Source organism: Zonotrichia albicollis, chromosome 5 (genome assembly GCF_047830755.1).
Source record: "Zonotrichia albicollis isolate bZonAlb1 chromosome 5, bZonAlb1.hap1, whole genome shotgun sequence".
NCBI lineage: Eukaryota > Metazoa > Chordata > Aves > Passeriformes > Passerellidae > Zonotrichia > Zonotrichia albicollis.
The window spans coordinates 29,041,206-29,064,861 of NC_133823.1; the positions used below are offsets into that span (position 1 = coordinate 29,041,206).

Sequence of the window (23,656 nt, forward strand, 5' to 3'; positions counted from 1 at the left end):
TGTTCTTTCAGATTGCTTTCCTTAGCATTAGTCACGAAGAGTGGTTAGTGTGTAAAAGTAGTGACATGCTGATATTGGAAATAAATTATATTGTGCATTTTTCTATATTTCACTGAGTGTCTGGATTGCTACAAAGGGACTGTATTTATAAATTTCACTTCCCCTTAGTTGAAAAACCTCCAGTTTTTATCTAAACTACAGAAAACATTTGGTTTCAAACAGATTAGACTAAATAAAACTGTTTCTCAGACCTCTTGCAGGATTGAAATTTTAGGAAGAGAATAAAAAAAGAGAAGGAAGAATGATTGGGCTATTGATGACAGCTCTGGGGACCTGGCTGTGTTTTATGCAGCAGCAGCAGCAGCAGCTTTGCTTGGGGCAGAGCCGTGTCCATGCACACAGCCCAGCCTTTGGCTGCCACAGAGCACATCCCAGCCTGCAAGGCAGTGCTGAGTGTGATCCTGGAAACTTTCATGTGCCTGTGTGCCAGAGAGGGGGAGAGAGGGAGAGCCAAGGCGAGTAGGGAGGAAGGCAGGGAGAGCAGGAGCTCTCCTGACACACAGCTCAGGGCTCTCAGAGCTGTGCGAGCAGCTCTTCGGCTGGAGTGCACTTCGAAGGACAGCACTCCCTGACTTTATCCACTGAACCCCTGAAGGACAGATATGACACCCAACTGCTGCTTCTGCATGCTCTTGCTTTTTGGTACCAAGGGTAAGTGCCCCTGGCTTCCTTTCTTGTTTTGAACATTGCAAAGCAGAGAGCTGATAAACTTCGGGAGTGGATTTCTTTTAAAAACCGTGGTATCTCATGTTATTTTACATTTCTTCATGTCAATTATTTTTCAATAGAATCAATAGAAGTGCAATGCAGTCTCTCAAGGTTACTAGCTACATGTCAGGATCAGATGTTTTTTGCACTTAATGCCTTGAGTGTTACTATTAATAGTTATGAGCTGAAATTTTAAAATGAGAGAGAGCTTAAACATTGCATAAAATACTTGCTGTAAATATTTATTGAAAGTACCTGCAGAACGGACTTTACTCAGATGCCATGAAATCTGCATTTTAGACTCAGTTCAGTAGTTTGAAGAGATACTGTGCAAGTGCTACTAGAATAGGTAGTTCTCAGAGAGCAGAATGTGTTCAGATAATGGGAATTTTTGGCATGATAGGCAGTATAACATGCAAGAGGGAGACTGAATTCAATTTTAGTTTTCCTTCAGATGCAAGTCACTTCAGTGTTATGAGAGACAAGACACACTGCTTACTTTAGCTGTGTTTTCTTCATTTCATTTGAGTACCCTGTTTGTTAGTGCTTCTCAGGACTTGGTAAAGCTGTCCGTGTGAAGCTGCTGGTGCTGATCTACATGCTGAAAGTTACTAATGATTATCATTTTCTTTAGTTGTAATTATTAATTGCTTCCTATTGCACAGCACCCATACTAAAATAGTGTTTCATTAATTGTGTAGATGAAAATAGCTACTCTTTATAATATGAACAGTTTTGTTAAAATAGTAGGACCAAAAGGTCGAATTCTGTCATCTTCTTTTGTATTGTGCAACAGCTTGTTCTCTTTCCTGTTTTTAAATGAAATAATTTTGGGTTCATGTGTTCATAGGCTGCTGCTTAAGATAAGATTTGTTAGGGGTTTTGCCCCCCTAGGAGTTTGGGAAATAGAGCTCCATACACAGCTATTTTTCCAGTTGCAAAACTCAGTTAAATCAGTGGAAAAACACTAAGCAGTTCCTGTATGGTTTAGAGGAATACATAATTGCAAGCTGCATGCATGAAAAAAGCAGTGATATTAATGTATTTGGAATTAAGAAAGCAACAATAATGATGTAGTATCAAACCTGTGAGCAAGGTCTGGTTTCATATGCACCTGCATTTTCCATGAGCGATAATTCAATATTTAAAATAGTACTTCCAGTTATGCAAAATAAAGGCTAAGAATTTTCAACAAATTAAGCCTTTCACATTACTGTTTTCTATGCCAAAACATTAAAACATAAAATATGTGCCAATTGTTGCTATAATTTCCGCCGTTAAATTCATCTCTGCTGTGGAGTTTATTAAACATATTGGAATATATTAAAGCATACTGCAAAATAGGATAGCAAATAAGGAAATGACTACAAGCCTACTAATTATGATGGCCATTACCTTTTTGGGTTTACACATCATGTATAGGGTATTATAAGAAAACCACATGACTCATTTAGATTTGTTAAAGTGAGGACTGAATTCTTAGATTAAAGCACATCCATGCCCAGAGTCTCTGGCACCTGTTAGTGCTCTATTTTGCTCCTGTTGCTGTCACATCTCCTCACCTTGCTCAGTGCACAGTTCACAGCTTCACTGCCTTTCAGAGTTTTAGTCAACAATGCAAATTATAACCACACCTACAAGCTGAATTCATCTGTTCAATAGACATCAGCTCTGCCCAAGACTTTAGGGTAGCTGGTATTAAACATTCCTGGAGTAAGGATAGCTGTCCTTAGAAATTGGAAAATTTTTCTTTCTTTTTCGGTGGATGGCTGCAAGTTCAGCTGTGTTTTGTATTGGAGGTTTTTATGTTTGGTACTGGTATTTTCTTTTTTAATTTCTACAAAGTTACATATCCTTCTAATTCTCTTGAAAGTAAAATAAGGAGTATATATAGTACAAAAGCTACTAGTTTGATTTACCTGGATCCATTCAAGCTGTGTCCCTTTAGTTTTCCATTCAACAGCTGAAGTTCAATCACTGTTTTTACTCTCTTCCTTGAGAGTGTTCATTAATTTTTTTATTTTATGTATGAAAAACGTTTCCCTCCAAAATCTAAATAATCAAATTAATTCAAGCAATCAAGCTTTGTACATACTGGCAACCACCTGAGTATCTTCCCAAGTGGAATGCACTGTCCCAGGCAGAGCCTTCTATGAAAACAAAGCAGCATCTGCATCATGGTTTTTGTCCACACAACAGCAGTGAATATAACATGGAGATAAATGAATTCAGACTCCAGCTGTGGAACTGGTGGCTCTGGATGTGTAGCCAGGATGAACTTCTGCCTGGGTGGGTCACCACCTCCCTTGCAAAGCTGGCAAGTCACTTCAGGTGTGTGGCTGGCACTGCTCTGGCTGCTGCTGCATCTTTTCTCTTAGCAAGATACTCAACTGGAGCTGCTGCAACCTCTGTAGTGCACGGCTGTGCCCCCAGAGTGCCTTTGGTTTTCTTTCTGGGGACAAAGGCTATTTTATCCTCCTGGGCCTTGGCTAAGTGACAGGATCTCAAACAATTCATTTATCAATCATTAAGCAAACAGAGGAGCATTAGTATTGAAAAGTATTCAAAGTGAGTTCCAAAAGGGATTTGGCAGGCTCCTTGTGAAAAACAATTACAACTCTTACAATTTTAACCCTTTATGCTCTGTACCTCTACCTGATGTTTCCAATCCTATTTCTGTTTGTACCTCCAGCTCCTTTAGCCTCCTCCTTCTGTTCTTCCCTCATGTTTTTTCCATCCTTTACCCTCACTTTAAAATGCCAAGGACAACTTTCTTTAAACCATCTGAATCTCATTACTTGTTCTGGTACTTCATGCAGGTGACAGCTATTTTCAAGGCCAAGATCTTTTATACCAAATGCTTTCTGTCAAATGTGGGAAAGAGACAATCCTGAATCCTTCAGAAAATTGCAAGTTTATGATTGTGCTCCTGTTTACATAGTTTGTAACATATTTTAAGATTCCTTCCAGATTTGTAAATAGGAAAGTGAAATTACTTCAGCCTTTGCACAAGCTCAAATAATCATTGTGTAATAACAATATTTGGTTATTTCTTTAATTTAACTTGGGCCTTAATCTGTCTGGCTTTCCTGTAGTTAGAAGAACAACGTGCTTCTTGTGAATCTACGTGTGCATAACATGAAAATCAGTATATTTACAGAAAATCAGGGATTCAAGCTAGATTTCCGGAGGAAAATTTACTGTAGTTAGAGGGTAGTTAAAATCTACAAAATGGTAAAATGAAACTTTGAAAGTTAGATCTTAGATCCTGCAGCTGCTGCTTGGGCAAGAATGTTTTCACCTCTTTGTTTACAGCCCCAGGAGCTACCCAAGTTGAAAACTTGAGTGTTTATAACAACTCTACCAGACTTGAACCATTTGCTCTGAAATTTTATGTGCAATCTGTGGACCTTGAGCAAGAAGACAAGCAAAACTTTTCCAAAATTTTTTCTGAATATGAGGAATTGGTACTTTGCATACGTTGATCAATTTGGATAATCTTGTATTAAGCAAAGCATTTTCTTAAACAGCTCTTTTGAAGAATCTCTCTACAATATCACTGTGCTGAGAGACAATCCTCTGACAGCCATCCCACTAGAGCTGATGAGGCTGCTCAAGCCTGGCTGCAGTAAAGCAAAAATAACCTTTTCTCATAGATGTTACTTGCTGCTAGAGACCAGTGTGACACTCAGAGGATCTGTCACCAGCCATCTCAGCATGAGTTTTCTCTTGAGTGCCATGACTTGGAAGCCATCAAATCAGACTTTGAAATGTCTGGTGCAAGGCTGGGAGTCACAGGGAGCTGAGAGGATCAGGAACTCATAATTGTTGTGTGTGAAAGACAGAGGATGTGACAATGGATTGGGAAGGACTGGAAAAGGACAACAAAAGCAGGGACAAAAGGGACAGGTAGATGGGACAATAGAACAGAGAATTGAGGGGAAAGACTAATGCCACTTAGAAAGGGAAAATGGAAATCAGGAGGATTATTAGTCCAGGAGAGTAGAGACTGAGGAAAGGGATGTGAGAGAGGGAGCCAGCAGGGAAGAGAAAGTTAATTAAAGGAGAGGGACAGGGAGTTCTGAGAGAAGGGAGTGAGCATCTGAAGAATGAAGTCAGAGGATGGTGAGATCAGAGCTAGGATTCTGTACAGAAAGAAGGGGATGAGATGATGGCAAGCAGACAAAAAAGGGTGGGAGTGAAGCAGCTGGGTTGAGCCTGAGCAGAAAAAGAAGCTGCGCTTGGTAGGGTGAGCTCTGTATTACGAAGCCCAAAATTGTCCTGTGACTTATTGACTTCTTTCAAAATGTCTCCTCCTGAGTAGCACCTCTGCCCAGAAGCTGGTAATCAGCGTTGCCAGATCACTCTACCCTCCCAAAAAACAAAGGTCTGGAGAGCTAAAGGATCTGAACTAGTGATGCAGCGTGCTGTCCTGTCATAAAATGCTGGAGGGGAACTGATTTCATCTTCTAATAGTAAATGACAGAATCTTAATTTGTGCTATGTGCCCATACTGAATTTTCTTCATGTTATAACTGCACAAAAACACATGCTTTGTGTCCTGCATTAAAAGGATGAATCAAAAATTATGGTAAATTATGCTGGCTGTGTGATCCCTCCTTCATTTGCTGTAGAAGATTAAGATAAAATGTGGATGAGGCCGGGGATTACAAAATGAAGGCCATTTCATGAAAGCAACTGAACTCCGCTGTGGAAAACTTTTCCTGTTTTTTGCTCTAAAAGCCTTACAATTGGATAATAATTCTATAACAGATTTTCTGGGGGTTTTGGTTTGATCATCCTGATGTGGCAGTGTTCATTGCATGGCTGCCACTGACATCTCTAAAAGCTGTGCTCTAAGTACTCTGTGAAACTGACTGATTCAGAAAGTAAAAACCTCAAATTAGCAGAAACCCTTGCCATACATATGTTAATGTCTCAGCTCCCCATCTGAGCAATAATTTCATATTCTAAACTGTAATCTAAGTAATCTCTGAAGACTTAAAAATGGGAAGTGTAATTATTGTAGCAGTATGAGGAACTAATTAGGATTGAATATTGTAGCTTCTAAGCAGTTAAACTGTAGACTAAAGAGCATGATGCCAGTAATACACGAGAAAACTAATGAAAGCATAGATAAAATGCCTTTAGTAATATATGGAGGTGTGTTATCAGAAATGTATGAAATATAAAGGTCTTGAGTTTGAATTCAGGTGTGGATTATATGTTGCTAATAATGGATGTTGCACATAAAGTGGCTGGGGATAAGCAAAGAAGTCTTGCAGAGTCTCTTGCTCACTCCCTGCTGTGTCTCCCCCAGTGCTCATGAGGGATCCAGCATGCAGCTGACTGGTGTGACAGGGCAAGAGAAAGACACCAGGAAGAGAGACTGATGGGAAAACAAGGGATTGAATGAGTCTAAGGTGACCTGATGGGCACACCCAGCCCTGGGAGCACAGGTTGAATTCATATTCTGGTGTGAGGGTGAGCTGGCAGTGGGAGGAAGGGCCCAGAGCAGTGACTCTGATCCTGGGGGATCTGTGCATGTGAGATGACTTAGCAGAGCTCATCCAGAGAGGATGTTAAATCACCCATCCCCTGTAGCACAGCTCGTTGTGTTCCACCCAGCTGCTCTGTATCAATCCCGAGGCTTTATTTGGTCACAAGGGTTTGTCTCAGTCAAGTCAGTGCTGCCTCCAGAGAAAAGAAAGTGTCAGTATGGCCCTGGGAGTGGGAGAGACTGTGCAGTCACTGAGGCTCAAAGGCATGCACAAGTCTGTCAAAGCAGGGGAACATTCCCTCTTTCTCCTCTGTTCTGCAAAAGAAACTGGCTTCACCTGGGAGGAGAGACTTTTCCCATCACAGACCTGATTGTCAATGTTATGCGCAACGTAGGGAAAAAGGCATAGTGCTTAGGAGGGTAGAAGTGGTATTTTTGAACTTAGAAATATATTTTTGCCCTGTTTTTTTAGTTTTGTTTTGTTTTTAATAGATAGGAAGAGATCAGCTCTTCTTTGGAGTAGGCTAAGAGCAGAATCCATTAATGAAACTGCCCACATCATAGTTAAGCCAAAATTTGTGTGTATGGGGAAGAAAATGATTAAATTATTGAATTTAAAAGCCACATGATTGAATACCTTGATTAGTCTGGAGTACTTAATAGCAATACAGTTGACAAAGATAATCTACATTTTTAGAAGTTTAATTTAAGAAGGCTCATCTGCCATAAAAATAGGCTTCTTAACCTCATTTTTTGGACTCCAATTCCACGTAAAACATGTGAATCAATTGTTATGTAGTCTTAATTAGAAATTATAGACACTAGTTTTCAGACAGGAATTCTTTTCTAGTAATCAAGTAATGCTGCATACATGCATCCATAAATCCTGCTTTTTCCTCAGTATAGATTCTCTGCACAATGCACAAAGAGTACAGCCACTTTCTACTTTTTCCAAAAACATATCAGAACCAGATATTAAATCGTTGGTTTTTCTACACCCCTAAGACTTAGATGTCACATGAGGTCTTTCTTTTTCTTTAAATGGTTTAGCAAAAATAAAACACGTTGTATATCTTTCTGTTCTATCTATCTATTTGGTTAAATTTTCATTTTTTTTTTCAAAATCTTTCATTTTCATATGCACTGCTTTCACACTATAATTTAACTAGATTGGTTTCTTGGTTTCTAGACTGGCTCCAGAGGGCACAGAGCTCTCCACTGCTGGCAATGAGAAAACAGTGTCAGGGGCAGACACCATCCTCTTTTAGGTTGGATGAAGTGGCATGAAATGAAGAGAAGCAGGAACAGGAACAATTCTATGTGATTTAAACTTCACATAGAATAGACTGTGTGAAGGTTGAATCCACAACAATCCACACAAAAATATTATTTAGCCAAAGTGCATCCAAAACAGAGCCACACTTCTGAATGCTGTTTCTTGTTATATTTTCTAATTTGGATATACTAACTTCTAAATATGTGCTGCTAATTTCTTTATGTACATTAATAAATACATAAAATCTACAAGATATATTTTAAAGATCTATTGCCCTTAATCTGCATGCACATTTTGATACAACCTGCAGAAGAAGAAATAAGTCAGATGTCTGTGGTCATGGGGTCCAACAGCTGGATGCCATGATCGCAGAGGCTTTTTCCAGCCTAAATGAGTCCCCAGTTCTGTGGTTTAACCAGCTAACATTATTCACTTCATGAAGGTCAGAAATCCTATTAACTTGAGATAATTTCTGCTTTATGCACTTAACTGGAGTGTCACAACTTTTAGTGGTGAGTTATGTGTACTCATAGTGGAATACAGCAGAGATTGGAAAACTCGTCATATTTAAATCGAAGCAAAGATTAATGAGTCAGAATCCAACAATAATGCATTTATTTAAGCACGTTCTGCAAATTGATTTTTACAAAATAGCTCTGCTGAGGTCTTAGAAACAGATTTTCTAAAATACTTAACTTCAAAACAGAACAACAAAGGGTTCCATATTTTCTAATACTTAAGGAGGGTGGAATCTCATAGGGCACAGGGCAGAGCCACTTCCCAAATCTGAACTTGTAGTTCTATATTCTATTTAAATTCTTAATAGTTATAAATGGTTCTTAGTAACAAAGGTATGTGAATTAATAAAATATATCAGACAGTCCTGTCTCCGGCTGACCAAGAAATAATGTATTTTCACTGTTACAAGATTAATCTTGAGCATGCTTCAGAGCTTCACTTCAAATTATGCTGGCTTAGTTCCATTGTAAGAACTATTATTGCAATCCTTTTAGTCTTTACAAAAGCCACAATAAAGGGAGAAAAAAGAAAAAGATAAAAAATCCCCAGATTATGTTTCATATTTCAAATACAGCATTAGGGCTCCCCAAACACTTTTTCTCTGTTTGGAGTCTTAGAAAAAGCATAACTGAGATTATTTTTTAAAGACTTATTTGGGATTGTTACTTGGGAGAAGAGGAAAAATAGTGGAATCTGAAATTGTGGTTGATGTCCAGCTTGCTTAGCTCTAGTGCCTCTGTAGCAAAATAAGAGACTAGAGAGCAAAAGAAGACAAAGATAATAGAATCTCCCACTGCCACCCTTCAGGTTCTTTTCTTCAGAGTGTTTGGGCTGGCTGTTCTCAAAGCCATTTTTCTGTCATCAGCACTGCAAGACACTCATTCTACCATGTTTTTGGGGTTTTGTGGGGTTTCTCCCCCATCACAAGAACATACCAAAGTTGGAATAAATTGCATAACTTAGCTATAACCTCTGTTTTGGAGTGGGGGTGAGAGTGTAAGTACTTCACAGGATAAAAATGAAAGACAGGTTTGCCCTTTTAGACAGAAGAAAAGTTAGGCAATTGTTTATGATCTTTTAGGTGGTTTCTGCCTTGAGGACAAGTTAATGATACCCAGGTAGTTCTTTTCTGTTCTGTTCTTTTGCAAAATAATGTGTTCCTACAATCTGAATATCAGCAAGTAATTTCATGTTCATTGCCTTTCTAGTTTCATTCCCCTTTCTCATTACAGCTCTCTCTTAAAGCTTTGCTGCAAGTACTTTCTGTCTGATCTGCTGGATTTCTTTTTGCTTCCATGCATGAATACACATGTACACAAACTTCCTCCTGTATATGACATTGTGTCATGAAGTCACTTAAATCTGCCTTTTGTTTATGGAAACTTAAGAGAAATATTACAAATGTCTGCTGTTTGTAATTTAAATAATTTAGTTTTCACTAGTCAGTGTTTCACTTTTGCTTACTTTATGCATGGCTGACTGGATTAACTCGCTGAAAGCAGCAAGTCAGAAATTAATTTCCTTATAGTAATCTCTAACTACTGTCCTTACATACTGAAATTCAGAATTATCTAGATGAGGTGAATGATTGTTGCTTGAGGGACACTAATTTATTGATAAACATCTGTCCTTAATTTTTTTGGCTAAAGTATATTTTGGATTATTAGATTGCTCAGATTTTAAAATATAAAGAACATTCATTAGCATACTACTATGTTATAACATACAAAAATAATTTTAAGGTACCTGGCAAATACTGCAGTAGAAGAAACGTTTTACCCTAGGATTACAAAACTTCAGAAATGCCATTCCAGATATGAAACTTCAGAGGTCTTTTTTAATTTTTTTCTTTTTATTACATGTGTTTAAACTGTTACCTCATAAATGCTGCGTTTCAAATGAGAGGGAAAAAACTACTTACAACAAATTATTTTCTCTTTAGAGCTCAAAGAACCAGGCCAAATACACTCAATAGTGTGAGAAAGAATTAACTCCTGGGAGAGCAGTTTCCTTAATTTTGATGGCTAACCCTTCCCTTTCCAGGCCTTCCAGGTGGGATGCTACTGACTAGTACAGTATATTTAACACATTTGGATTGGTGCCTTCATTTCTACTCAATACCTGGCACCATTTGAACAAAACCCCAGTGTTTCCATGGCCAGCTGATATTGCCCTGCTGTGAAAGAGAAATTAGTGAAATTGAGGAGTAACACCGAGGCAAAAATCACAGGGGCAAAGGAAAGCTTATCTTGATGTAGTTTCTTCTGGAAAATCATCTCAGAATATGGAGCTAGAACTTTTTTGTAAACAGAACTAATAGTCAGATATTGTTTAAATTCCGTTTATTTGGGGAGAGAAAGAAGAGGGGAAGTGGAGCAATAAAAAGGTTTGGCCCTGTTAATTAATTTGTGTCTTTGTTAGGTATTACGCTGAACTCTCATCCTTTGGGAAAGCCCTAAAAAATTTGAGGGTTTGGATTGAACTTATTTTACTTCATATTGAGGCATTTAGAGGTATTAACTCTTTCAGTTCTTTATGCACTTATTCTAAATTCTGTGCAATCAGAGCAAAACAACAAATTACTAAAAGGTATAAAAGCCAAATGCTGTGGCAATGTGCCATGTCACCAGTCTGAGTTGTTCTGGCCGTTTCCAGCCCTGGAGTGGATTTATCCAGCAGTTAAACAGCAAGGATCCTACAACCCTATAACTGCATTAATTAGACTGAATTATCTGTGGCATAACTGATAACTAGTGATGTTGTTGTGAGACTGGAGTTGATATTTTCAAAAAAGATAGCAGAAATTTCCTGGTTTGGAAAATGCTTCTGAAATTAAAGCATTGTGTAATCCACAGCAAGGTATGAAGGTACTTTATGAAATTAAAATCCAGGATAATTACCAGATTGGTGTTCAAGAGTCATTATATATGCATCATTTTTGCTAAAGCCCATTTCACTATACTGTGTTTAATGGAAGCAAATATAAGCTTAGTTGTGTAGTTCAAGTACTACACATTCCTAGAGTGACATCTAATGTAGTTTGCTAAAGATAAATGTAATGCAATAAAACTGAAAGTGTATTTCTGGTTGCAAAGGTAATAGCTAAATATTCAAAACAATTTCCAGTGTTTTAGAAATGAATCTGTCATACTCATAATAAATGACCCTGTCTCTCTTGCACCCAATCAAACCTAGAATTAAAAACACAACACATATGCAATAAATACATACATTTAGAAAATGTTATGGACTTCAGGGCTGGAAAGCTACCAAAGCAGAGGCACAAATTACAGAAAAGGCAGTGCAGTGATAGCAGTTTGATTACACTTCTCTGAGTGCCCTGTACATATATTTAAATCCTTTAAGCCACAGACACTTTGTCTCAAGGATTAATGCCAAAGAATCTATTGCCACTAGATCAAGGTCTATTTTGGTATACAAATTTTGCCCAGGGCATTACCCCAAGTATGTGTACATTAACAACACTAAAGTACAAGTGTAAAAACTCTGTTTTGTAATGGTATGCTATTTATGGAAAGTTTAAATTTTAGTTTTATTGACATTTAATAATATGAGAATCCTGTTACATTTTCACAGATATCACTAGAAAGCTTTTACTAAAAGAAAATTTTAGGAGAGTTTTTATAAAATTACATGATGAAAAAAAAAAGCACTCTCACTGATAAATTCGTAATATGTTAAATGAAATTATGCAGAAGTTAATTTTTATTTCTATCCTTAAACATGATGGACTAACTTCATCCTTGTCTCGGTCATATATTACTCAAAAATCTCATGTTTAGTGGGAAAAAGCTGAAAATTCTGAACAAAACCAGGAAAATTAATCAAAGAATGAACTCCATCTCTTCATTCACTTCTACAAATTATTTTTTAAAAGTATCTTTTTAAGTTGTATCTTCTTTTCTGTCATTTGGTAATTCAAATACATCTGATCAAAGCTGGTCAGTCACTAGTCACTTCTATTCTTTGTTAATCAAAGCTGGTCAGTCACTAGTCACTTCTATTCTTTGTTAATAATTAATTAAACATTTTGTAAGGTTAAATAATTCATAGTGGTAAACTTCTATAAACTTGTTCTGATGATTCATCTTTACAAATGAAGGTAATAGGCCTATGAGACCTGTTCTATGTTATGTTAAAGGTTTTTCAAAACCATTTCACATGCCCTTAATATACCGTTCAGCAGCACAGGATATTTTTTAATCAACTGTCAGCTTGAAGTATTCAAGCTAGCACAAAACTTACAGGTGAAATTGATTTTAACTTCAGTATTTTCTGAGTTGATTCTGTTTTATTAGAACAAAACATTCTGTCTCAAAGCAAGAATATTTTCAGTCTTCTGTTTCTCCAGCCCATCTCCCACTGTGTCTAGAAGTACAGCAACTAAAAAAAGTTATGTAAGAGTGAAAAAGTGCCACCGGTTTTGCATGAGTGCATTTGAAGAACTTGGGATTTTGTAGGTAAAATAATTTTCCACCAGAAAAATACAGGGTGGATTCTTCAGTACTCAATCACTCCTCAGTTCTTGGCATCTAAGGAGCCTTTTTAAAAAGCGATTGGATTTCCTCAACCCTTTTGAAGTGCTAACTCAAAGTGAGGAAAAGCAAGTTAGCTTATTTGGCTGATGGAACTCATGAGTCATTTTGGATTCATGACAGTGGACTTCACTTTCAAATTCTTGAAAACACAAAAATATTTTCCTGGTATTATGATATGCCTTTATTTGAAGCTATATGTGGCACAGTTGAGGCTGGTGTGACTAGGGGGTACCAAGCAATGAGTGATGCCTTTGGATGTTTCAGTGCTCATGGCTCAGTCCCATCAGCCCAGAGCTGTTCCCTTTACGGAGTCATCCTCGCTTCTTTTACGGAACCTCCAAGTGTTAAGTTTGTGTTCTTATAGTGCGCGCGTGCCTTATTTGGTTTCTCAAACAGCACTTGTGACCCAATCCCTGTATTTCAAAGAATGCACAAAACTAGCAAGCCTAATTAATCAATTCAGTTGGAAGCCAAGCCATGTTGTCCTGGGAACATCTTGTTCTTGGCTTTCCCAAATGCGTTCCTTCTTTCGATTTCATTTTATGACTGTTTAAAGAGGGGCTGTCCTGTTCTCTCCCCAGTGATTCTGCATCCATGCTACAGAGTTAAAAGCTTTATCATATTTACTAGATGACAACCCAACTCATGCTTATTCCTTTAGCAAAGGAAAGCAGAGTTAACTCAGTCAGGTATTTAAAGACAAGCAGGGAAAATTATCCACCTTCTTCCTCACCACACACATCTTATAACAATAAGCATCTCAAAGCAGCCAGTCTGGACAAGCTTAAAAAGTGCACAACAGAAACTCTTCTTTTATTTTTGAAAATTTGAGATTAATCTGGGGGATTTCAGGGGACCCTAAATACACAATAGTCAGAAATATTTATTTGCAGTATCATGAACATGCTGCTAGAAAAGCAGAACATTTTTCTGTATTGAGACAAGAGTCAGAAAGAAGTTATTTGCCGTTTTGCTGTCTGTACTGATCCCAGCTCACCTATTTCTTTTCTCTTTTTCTTAAAACATTGCAAATATTTTAATATTTATGTTTAATGTTATGAGAGGAAATTTTCTGGAGCAGAATAGCTGAAATGTCTGCAATTATCTCTGTGTCACAGGAAGCGGGAGTTGATTTTCTCTATGAGGTATATAAAGAAGAGGCTCTTTTACTTGGTATCTGTAAAAGCAAACCTTCTGATAAGCAAGTCTGTCACTGGTTTATCACTTCTCATCTTCTTTCAGCTGCTAAAAAAAAAAAAAACATGATACAAGAAGAGTGGTTCAATTTTTTCATAGTGGAAAATCAATCAAATGTGGAAAAGCCAACAACTTTAATACCACATCACAAAGATGGAGTGATAGATCATTATCTTGTCATGGTGAACTCCAATGTCAGTAAAGTCTGTATTTGCAAAACAATAACCATCATTTTTAATCGCTGTTGTTGCACTGCTATCTTTATTTTCCTCACATAAAAGACCAAAGTTTAATTTCCTCAATCTGAAAGATAACTGTTTGAATATTATCTAGCATTTTACAACAATTTTTACTGTCTTATCTTCTGTCTACCTTCGTCAGCTTTACCAAATATTTCCCCAGAGAACTGGGGGCTTTTCCAGACATAAATCTCCTGCAATCAGCAGAGTCCAAACTTCTGTCTTTTTTTTGCATAAACAAAGTGATGTTAACAAGTCAGTGGACAAAGACCAGTGCTTTCACTGATTTTATAACTGGGATGAAGTTGTTGAGTTTTGAAGCTGTGTTGTCTCCTTTCCCAGGCAGATATTTACATGCCAGGGTAATCCAACATAGCACAAATGAATAATGCAGAGATTCAGAATAGATATCATCGAGGCTATAAATGTACTGAGAATTCAAAACATTGAACATCATGAGGGACTTATTCTTTGTGGCAAAGTAAAGATTTCTAAAATGCAACAGCAAATTCATTATTAGTTCAGGGATTCATATTATTTGAATAATTAATAATTTTTGGAACATGCTGTGAAATTCCATTGAATGGTACTGTGAGAAGATAAATGCTTTCATTCGAAATTTAAATTGCATGGAGATCAGCCCCTTTAAGGACAAGGTTCAGATCAGTCTAAATATGTCTCTAGCATGTAGGATAAAAAGCTTGACAAAATGTGAGAGGTTTTTTGATGGTCTGTTTGGGATGTTTTCATTTATGGTGGTTTTTTCATACAGGTGTCTCTTACCAATGGTTTGGTAGGTATTCAGATTGTAACCAGTAACTGCTCTTAAGGGAGCCTCAGTTGCCTGCTCAGCTTTTTGCTAAGAAAGAGACTCAAGACACTAAGTAGTACACATACACTGTTTGCCTAACAGTATGCCTACATAAGCTTTTCTTGCTACTTCTTTTTGGGTGGAACAAGTTAATCATAATGTTCTGAATACGAGCACAGAGCAGCAGAGAAATTTATGAACAATATGCAAGTGTGAATTCACCCTGTGTCTAGGATGTAGCTTTATTTTTGGTACCCATACATAAAAGCCTTAAGGACCTGATGATCTTTGAGTAATTGCATGGGTTATATACTTGTGGATAAAAGCAAATCAACTTTTCTCAATCATTCAGTGGTGGTTAGCTGGAATATAAGAATTTCTATGCAGGATGCTGACAGCAAGGATAATTCTGTACATATAGAGGATACTTATCTCCATTTTCTGCAGCTACAGCTCTTACATTCCAATTTTTCAGAGTTTTAAACATTGTCAAGGGCTTAATTGGAAGGAAGTTCTTCCAGAAGGGATTTTTTATTAATCTGAAGTAATTGATTGAATTTTAGGTGATTTCTCTTAGTCCAAGAGAAAAATGAGTGCAAAAAATCAGACATTTTCCAAGAAGATTCCTTGTTAATCTGGGAAAGTTGTGTGAAAGATTTATATTTTGTCTTTGAAAATAGCCTGGAAAAATAATAGCATGTTTCAGAATTAGCAGTTTACTATCTGAACAACCATCACATCACAGTTAATAAAGTTTTTAGAGAGTATCTGAAGTGCTCTAAGATTGCAATGAAATTTAAAATAAAATCTGTATTTGATTTTTGGAGTTTTTTGTAGCAGTATGCATTAAGTCAAATGGTAGCTCTAAGAAAAAGGGATACTCCTTTTTGAAAGTACTTCAAAAATTAAATTAGCAGAGCCTTGCAGAAAGGTACTAGGTAGGTTTAGGGAAGCTTTGGAAGTGAAGAACACTGTGAAGTTCTGTGTTCTCTGAAATTCCTTCCTACAGAGCACAGGCTCAGCAGAACAGCAGCTGTGTATCTAAACTTCACACTGATATATTCTGACCAATATCTCCACAGTTTTTTGGATCAGACTGACAGCTCTTCTGAAGGATTCATAACTGGCCCCTTCATGATGTCTTACTAAGTTTTCAGCAAAACTGTGTCATGGATTTCACCTTAGTTTCCTTGTTTTTTGATCCTTGATCCATTTACACCAAGTAGTTTCTTTAAAATTGGAATATAATCACGCATATATAGATCTGACTTTGTATAAAGGGGCTTATCTATCTGGATCTAAAATTTCAGCACAAATCAATGTCATAGAATGGTTTGGGTTGGAAGAGACTCTAAAGATCATTTAACTCCAACCACCCTTCCATAGGCAGGAATACCTATAGCTTATCTTGTATATCGTTATAGTAAATAGTGCAAAAATCCTTTAAAATGGTAGCCTTAGGTCATTTGTCTTGTATAATTAACATTTTGATCTTATTCTGAGGAAGAATAGAGAGGAATTACCTGTTTGCTTTATATCAAATGGAATTTTAATTAGCTAACAATATGAAAGATTTTTGCCAAGATTAACAAGTACTTCATATCCTGGTTTTAATTTCATGTCCAACAAATTAATACACTTTTGTTGCTTGATATTCACATTCAAATGTAAATGAGTACTTACAAAGGCGTAATATCAAATACCTTTAAACACACCATAAAACAAACTTATTTTTTCTGTTCCTATTTAGTCATCTGTGACTCTTTGGAAGACCATGTTTCTGGAGCTGGCACCAGGTGCCCCCTGGGCTACTTTCCATGTGGCAATATCACAAAGTGTTTGCCCCAGCAGCTGCACTGTAATGGTGAGGATGACTGCGGGAATCGGGCTGACGAAGACAACTGCGGTGAGTGGCTGTGGCTTTGCCTTGTGTCTAGCACCTGTAGTCACTGAAACCCAGGCAGTGCTCACACCCAACAGCAGGCTGTGGAGTGCCAGCAGTGGGAAAGTTACACGCTTTGCAGAGGGTGCAGCAGGTCTGCTTTAGCTGATAAAGCCACCCTCCTTCTCTAGCAAACCATTTGCTAGGGAAAGAAGAGTGGGCCGCATTTTTCTTTGTATATGGTATCAGTTATCAGTATCCAATTTTTTCCCTGCTTTGAGCTTCTCTGTACATGTCATTTTGATGTCTACAAATGGATGTATGTGATCTCTCAAAGAGTGTTAGATGAGGAGTGTTAGATGTGTGCTCCAACAGAATTTATGAAAAGCTTTATGTGACTTAATGCAGGAAATATAATTTAGAAGAATTTTCAAGGTTTTACAGGAATTATTTATGGCCTAATTTGGGAGAAACCTGTGCTTCTGTAAGTGTATTGTGAACGCTGCACTACCAGCAGGCTTTGGTGGTTGGGAATGTGAAAAGGCCAGGGTATACCCATAGTCAGGTCTCTTGTGCTTGCTGTTTTGATCCTTGTCGTTCCTCGCCCCTCTGGATGGTAGCTGTGATCTTGCCTTGGCTCGTGGGCTCTGGCTTTACCTCTACTGCAAACCAGGAAGGGCTTTGCATGGGCACTCATCTCTCCATGTTGCTTCTTTGTGGGCATAGCCCTGGCACAGCTCTTGTCCATGCTGAGCAGCATCTCCCTTGCAGTGTTTGGACACAGCTCAGAGGTGGCACAGCCCTGGGATAGTCTGGAAAGGGGCCTCTGTGTTCTGTGAAGAGAGAGCTTCACCATTTGATTGTGAGCTAAGACCACAGGGAGAGAAAATGGACCCTTGCACATTTTATTTACTGTTATTGCCACCTTGCTTGCAGCCTGGATATTTCAGAGGTGCTCTCCAGAGCGGCTGATCCATGGCAATGGGGGAAGCAGACTTCCTACTCCTTGGTAGTTTTCCTGTAGCTATGGAGGACAGCCAGGTGCACCATGCCCTGCCCCACACTCTGCCTCCAGCCCCCAGAGCCAAGCAGCTGAACTGTTTGTCTGTCCCAGACAGGCACGTCTGGCATCCAGGCCATCAGATCTGGGAGGGAGGACTGCAAAGAATTAAAATATTAAGTGAAAATTCCATGCTATCTATCCTGAAAGAAATTTTGTGAAAGAAATTTCAAACAAAATATGGTAAAGGTATCTTTCACCAGCACTCTCAGTAAAGTCATTGAGGTTTTGAAAGTAGTTGTTCTCATTGCATGTGAAGCTGCTTTGTGTACCTATGTGAAGTATCTTTTCATTATACCTATGCAATTTCAGGGTCTTACTCCATATGAAAGTGATTTTAAGTTCAAATCCCATATAATGAACCTGCACCATTCTGTAGTTTTATACCATTTGTTGGTGCTATATACCTAGTTTCTGTTGTAAATAATCAAAGTCCTGAACAAAAACTGCTTGCTCTGTTTTTTCTTTAGTCATCTTGACCTACAGCAGCAGGAGTTGCCAATGATGATGCCCTCTCATGTTTAAGAAGTCCAAGGACAATAAACAGTTGCTTTATCCATATTTCATTTCTGTATAATACCACAAAGTCTATTGTACAAGGACTTGCTGAAAGATACAGCTTAGTATGATAATAATTAGGATATATACAGTTTTGTAATGGGAGTTACAAGACAGTATAGGATCATAGAATTTTTTAGGTAGGAAAAGAAATTTAAGATCATTGAGACCATTAATCAAAGAGCTCTTTGCATTTCATCTTATTACTAACACAGAACTGAGGTATTCTTGGATTATGAATAACCAATTTCGAAAATTCAATTAGAAGTAACATGGGTTGTCAGTGAGCAGGGAGAGTGCTGCAAGTGATTTAATACTGAACCCTGAAGCAATGAATAAAAAAATCCTTAGTAATGCCTTAGTGTTCTTCTATAGAAATGAACATACAAAACAATTCAGCTGTGATATTGAATCCTCTTCTGTGTATTGTAATTCAAGAATGAGCTAGCCTTGATTTTTGAAAACCTAAATTACAAAAGATGAAGGGTCATTGTATGGATCTACAGGGAAAAACTATGCTGCTCATATTTTTCTCATATTTTGACCCCCTCTTCTCATTTAGAAATGCATTAGTGAAATATGCAGCAGGAATGTTTTCTCAGAAATTGATATTGCAGTCATACTTAGTTGTATAGTTAAAAAGTGTCTTCCTTCTCTGAGTATAGGGAATGTTCTGAGGAGATTTTCTGCAATGACTCCACACATGGGAAGTGGGGAGATTTTTGTGGGGTAACTCTGGTTTTGATTATTCATCTCACTTAAATTCCAAGAAAAGAGGCCTCAATGTTCCTGAGACAGAGAAACCAGATGCCTTTTCTTTCTCCCCTGCCATTCCTAGGATCACTTCAGGATGCCTGCCTCATGCCAGCAGTTATGTCTGGCTCGTCTCCCCATTTTTTTAAAATTTACAACTAGTTTTCAGTTAAAGTCATTGCTCTTGGTTACAGAAAAGAAATTAAAAATGAAATTATGCCAGTGTAGTAATTGTTTCATTCAGTGCCATAGAAATTTTAATCTTATGTATGAGGTATTCTAATTAAATAACTGAGCTTCTCAATTCCTGAGCACTTTTGCATCAATGTGGGGAACTTGGAGGTGACCAGTCTACAGGATTCAACCCAACAAGTGTGGGAGGCAAAAACATCTGTGAAGACCCTCAAAGCAGTTAAAAAATACCCCCCTTTTTTGCTGTTTTTAGTACATATATTTCAAACAAAGCTAGGTAAACCAAGTGTTTCACTAACAGTAATGGTAAAACACCATCTTAAGTCTATAGTAAAAGCAGCTGTATAGCATGGAATCACAAAGCAAAATATGTCATTAGGTGTTTCACTCCAACTATCTTGTAGTGGTTCCTTTCTTCTTTTAGTGAACAAATTTGTCTCATTCCCCATTTTATTTCTAAAAGGAAATTATAGTTGCAATCTTTGTAAGATTATATTTGTAAGAAATTATTGTTGTAAGAAATTTTTGCTGAAGTCTCTGAGATTATTTGCAGTATCAATCCCGTTTCAGGCACTGTGTGCCTGGTAACAGCAAAAGATGATTATGAATATTTCAAACTAAACCAAATCCACACCAAGACATGTGTTTTCAAATGTGCTGTGATCACTGCTCATTATCCAGTTTAGGCACACAAAGATTGGCTTTGTGGTGCCTCCTTCAATTCTACTTCCTCTTTCATTTCCACCTTCCTTTCGACTTCCAAGTAGTAAACATAAAAATAAGGTCCAGAGTAGTGAAGATCTCAAATTAAGATCAAAGGTAGAGTTGGGAACAGACTCAGAGTGCTGTGTTAGTGCTTAACCTCAGGGTGTGGATATCCTAGCTCTTCTTCAGCATTTCTTCCACTTCTGGAAAGGAATGAATTATAGCTGATATTTCACACTAGAGTGAAGCCACTCATCTTTGAAAATTCATGCCTTTGCCACTTAGCATGCTTTCCAAAATCAATAAAATACTGTGTGCTTTGCCCTAATGGCGAAGAGCTTGAGGCAATGTAGTAAACTGCAATAAGAGGAGGCAGCTGGCAATTTATCCCTGCAGTGATGGGAGGCTCTGCTTGAACTACGGCTGGATAACCTTAAATGTGCATGGAAAATGTAATCTCACCTTTTGAACTCAAAAGCATAGTACACCAAGAGGAACCAAGCATCTCAGCAGATCTGTCATGAAAATAATATTTTTAAATAAAAATAGTTTAAAGTTTTGTAATTTGTCATAAAGCTTATGGTTTTGAGGAATTTCCTTTTTTAGGCTCAAGAGAGCAGTAAATTTTACTCTGCTGTCCTGCTCCATGCTCATCCTTGCTGAAGTACCGAGTTCTTAATTAGGCTGAGGGCATTGTGAGGCAATTTAGCCTCTATCATGTTTCGCTTGGAGTTATTTTTGCATCTATTTGCGAAATTCAAAATGTGTAGGGAAATAAGAGATAGCAATTTCAGCATCCTTCTGCGCCCAAGCTTGTTTAAAGATGAAGTTGGCAAAGCAGAGCAGATATTGTTTAGATCTAGTGTCTTTGATTTCAAACATAATGGCTTCAGCCTGATTTTACAGGGAAGAGCTTTTCCCATTTATTTACAGCTGGAAGGTTTGAATCTGTAGTTACTTGGCATTTATAGATGGGGGTTAGAAGTTCTGTTGACTGCATTGCTTTTTAAACCTGAGCAAGGTTAAATAGGCATAATCACAAATTCTGCTCACATCATGCAGTGGCAGTGTTGACATGGAAATTGTTCCTAAAATAAGTAACAAATATTTCTCGCACTGAAGACACTACTGCTGCAATATGACTGTTAATGCAGTCTAAACAATCTCTAGGCAAACTCTGTGATGTCCAGTGGCATGTTAAACATGCCAGGTATGTATTCCCAAATACAAATTCATGGAAAGAAGAGTTTTGAGATCTCTGCCTTCACAGTGATGTTTAATGATGAAACAAAAACAAAGCTAACAATAGATAAAAGTAACAGTTGATTAATGCAAAGCAAAAATAACAGAACGATACTTACGATGCAGATTTGCAGTGAGCCTACGTGTTTTTCCTCATTACAAGATGTGTGTTTCTTTTGATGAACAATCTTGACACGCAAAATATTGGGGAAAAAAAAAGTTAATCATAATATAAATGTACTCCATGCATTTGGAAGACAGCTAACACTGCCAGTAATGATCCATGGATATTTCTGTTTTAAAAATATCTAGAATAGCTTTAGACACAAAAAAGTTCTTTCATATGCTCCTAATTAAATATTTAAATTTTAAATCTTACACTTTTTTCTTTTTCTTTTAATTCTCTGATTTTTTTTTCCTAGATAAGAGTCAGCTTTCCCTGACTAAAATTGTCCTACTATTGATTGCAGTGATAAAAGAGCAAAGTTCTCAATCAAACAAGTTTTGTGTAATTATCTCTGCTGGATACAACACTGGGTCAGTTGCCATTTTGTAGTCATAACATACTAATTAAAAATTAGTATGCAAAAATTCTAAATGCAGGTAAATTTTGAACCAGTGAAAGACTGAATAGATGTTTTTTCCTGCCTGATTTTCTAAGAAATTTTTGCAATATTTTTTCTCATATTACATATATTCTGCTTGGTGATCAGCACAATTTGATCATCAGAACTGTAAATTAGCTCTGCTGTTAATATGATGCCAGTTTTGGGGGAGAAGCCTCCCAGTAAATTGCAGTAAAGGTTACCTCCAGTTTCTTGTTTCAAAACTACCCATCAACTGTCAAATCTGTCAAATTTAGTTTGGGGAAAATATAGAAACAAAATCAGAGCTCAAAAGGTACTGGGCTTTCCTCTGGACTTTACATCCTACCTGGTCAATTTGAAAACATATTTTATATGTCTGGAAGATTGAGATTAATCCCTATTGCTCTGTCACTATTATAATTAATACTATGTGTCAGCATCCTGTAGCTACGGGTTCTGAAAATCCCTTGTATGTAAAGTAAAGCTGGACTCATTCCTTTATAAATAATCCTACTTTCAGATTTAAAAGTTTTTTTCCTAACTTCCATTAGGGTTTGGTAGCACACAAACATGCAGTTTAAGTCTATACAGTTATTGGATTTGTTATGTTCTGTTCTAATTTAAGGTGCAAACACTATGACTGATGTGATATCTTCAGTCACAACACCAGGCCGATGAAGCAAAGCCAAGCCCAGAGAGAGCTGGCCTGGACTGACTAAAATCAACAGAGAGATTCCCACTGTCTTCAGTGAGCAAAGAATCATAACTTACCTAAGTTAGGAAACTAATAAAATGCTCATATGTATGGCAAAACCAGTCTTTGTTATTCATATACAAGCCTTCCTCAATAGATCTGGGAAAGATTGGAAGCACTGTGCTAGCAGTGGGGTTTTTTCCTTTAGATGAAGAAATCTAGGTTGTGTAATCTGTCATAGAAATAATGTAGGTGCATTATTATATACCTTTATATATTATTATACATATATATATTGTTATAATAAAGATTACAATCAATATTTTTATAATATAGATTATTATATTATACAGATATAATATACAGTCTCTTCCCATGCAGTCTGTGATATATAGATTCCACGAATAAAGACCTCAATCCTTTTTATCTCAAAATTAATGGGTTGAGGAAGTACAGTTTATTCTTCGTTTAAAATTAGTGTTAGTGTCCTACACACTAGTGAATAGCTCTTATGCTCCGTCTCAGAACTGGTTGTTAATACAGGCTCTTCATTTATTACTAATAAATCTCTAGAGGAAGTCCTTTTGTGCAAGTAACACAGGTATAAGTCCTACTTAGAGTAAAAAGTATTTTGATGTAAGAATTTTAAAAAATGCAAGCACCAGCATTCTTATTATTTTCAAAATAAAAATCACACATATTGGCCCTAATCCCTTGCTCCTCTGCAAACCAGACTGTTTTGCCATGAATGGGGCATTATAAAACAGCAATTATTATTACACATTTGGCTACTCTTTACATAAAAGCAATAATAAAAGGGAGAATGGAAGAAAAAATGCACTAGTGTCTAATTCTGTCTTTTTTGTGAGCAGTATCTTTAATTATGTAGAGCAGTTAATGGAACAAAGTAGCCTGAGCTATTTTGAGAGCACAAATTTCCTCAGTGGTTAAAAATTTGGCTTCTGGACAATTTTGCTGATAGTTCTGTAAAACTGTGTTTTTGGCAGCTAGGCAATGGTTGCAGTGTGTCTGCATTTGTTTTTTAATCACAGTGTCATAGCCACATTTTTCCAGTCTAGTGAAGCAAGAACAGGCATGCAGATTTAATTTGTTT

General features: G+C 37.2%; 1 protein-coding gene across 4 annotated transcripts in view; it reads left to right on the plus strand.

Annotated features, from left to right (window-relative positions):
- Positions 1-23,656, plus strand: part of RXFP1 (relaxin family peptide receptor 1) — a 61,901-nt gene that overhangs the window by 14,526 nt on the left and 23,719 nt on the right. For 2 of the 4 annotated variants that reach the window (XM_026792935.2, XM_014266558.3), the window contains exons 1-2: positions 320-711; positions 16,620-16,775. In XM_026792935.2, coding sequence (XP_026648736.2) covers positions 663-711; positions 16,620-16,775 — 205 coding nt within the window. In that variant the 5' untranslated portion in view covers positions 320-662. Of the gene's footprint in view, positions 1-319; positions 712-16,619; positions 16,776-23,656 lie in introns of those variants that run through there. The other 2 variants (XM_014266557.3, XM_026792934.2) reach the window with 2 other exon arrangements.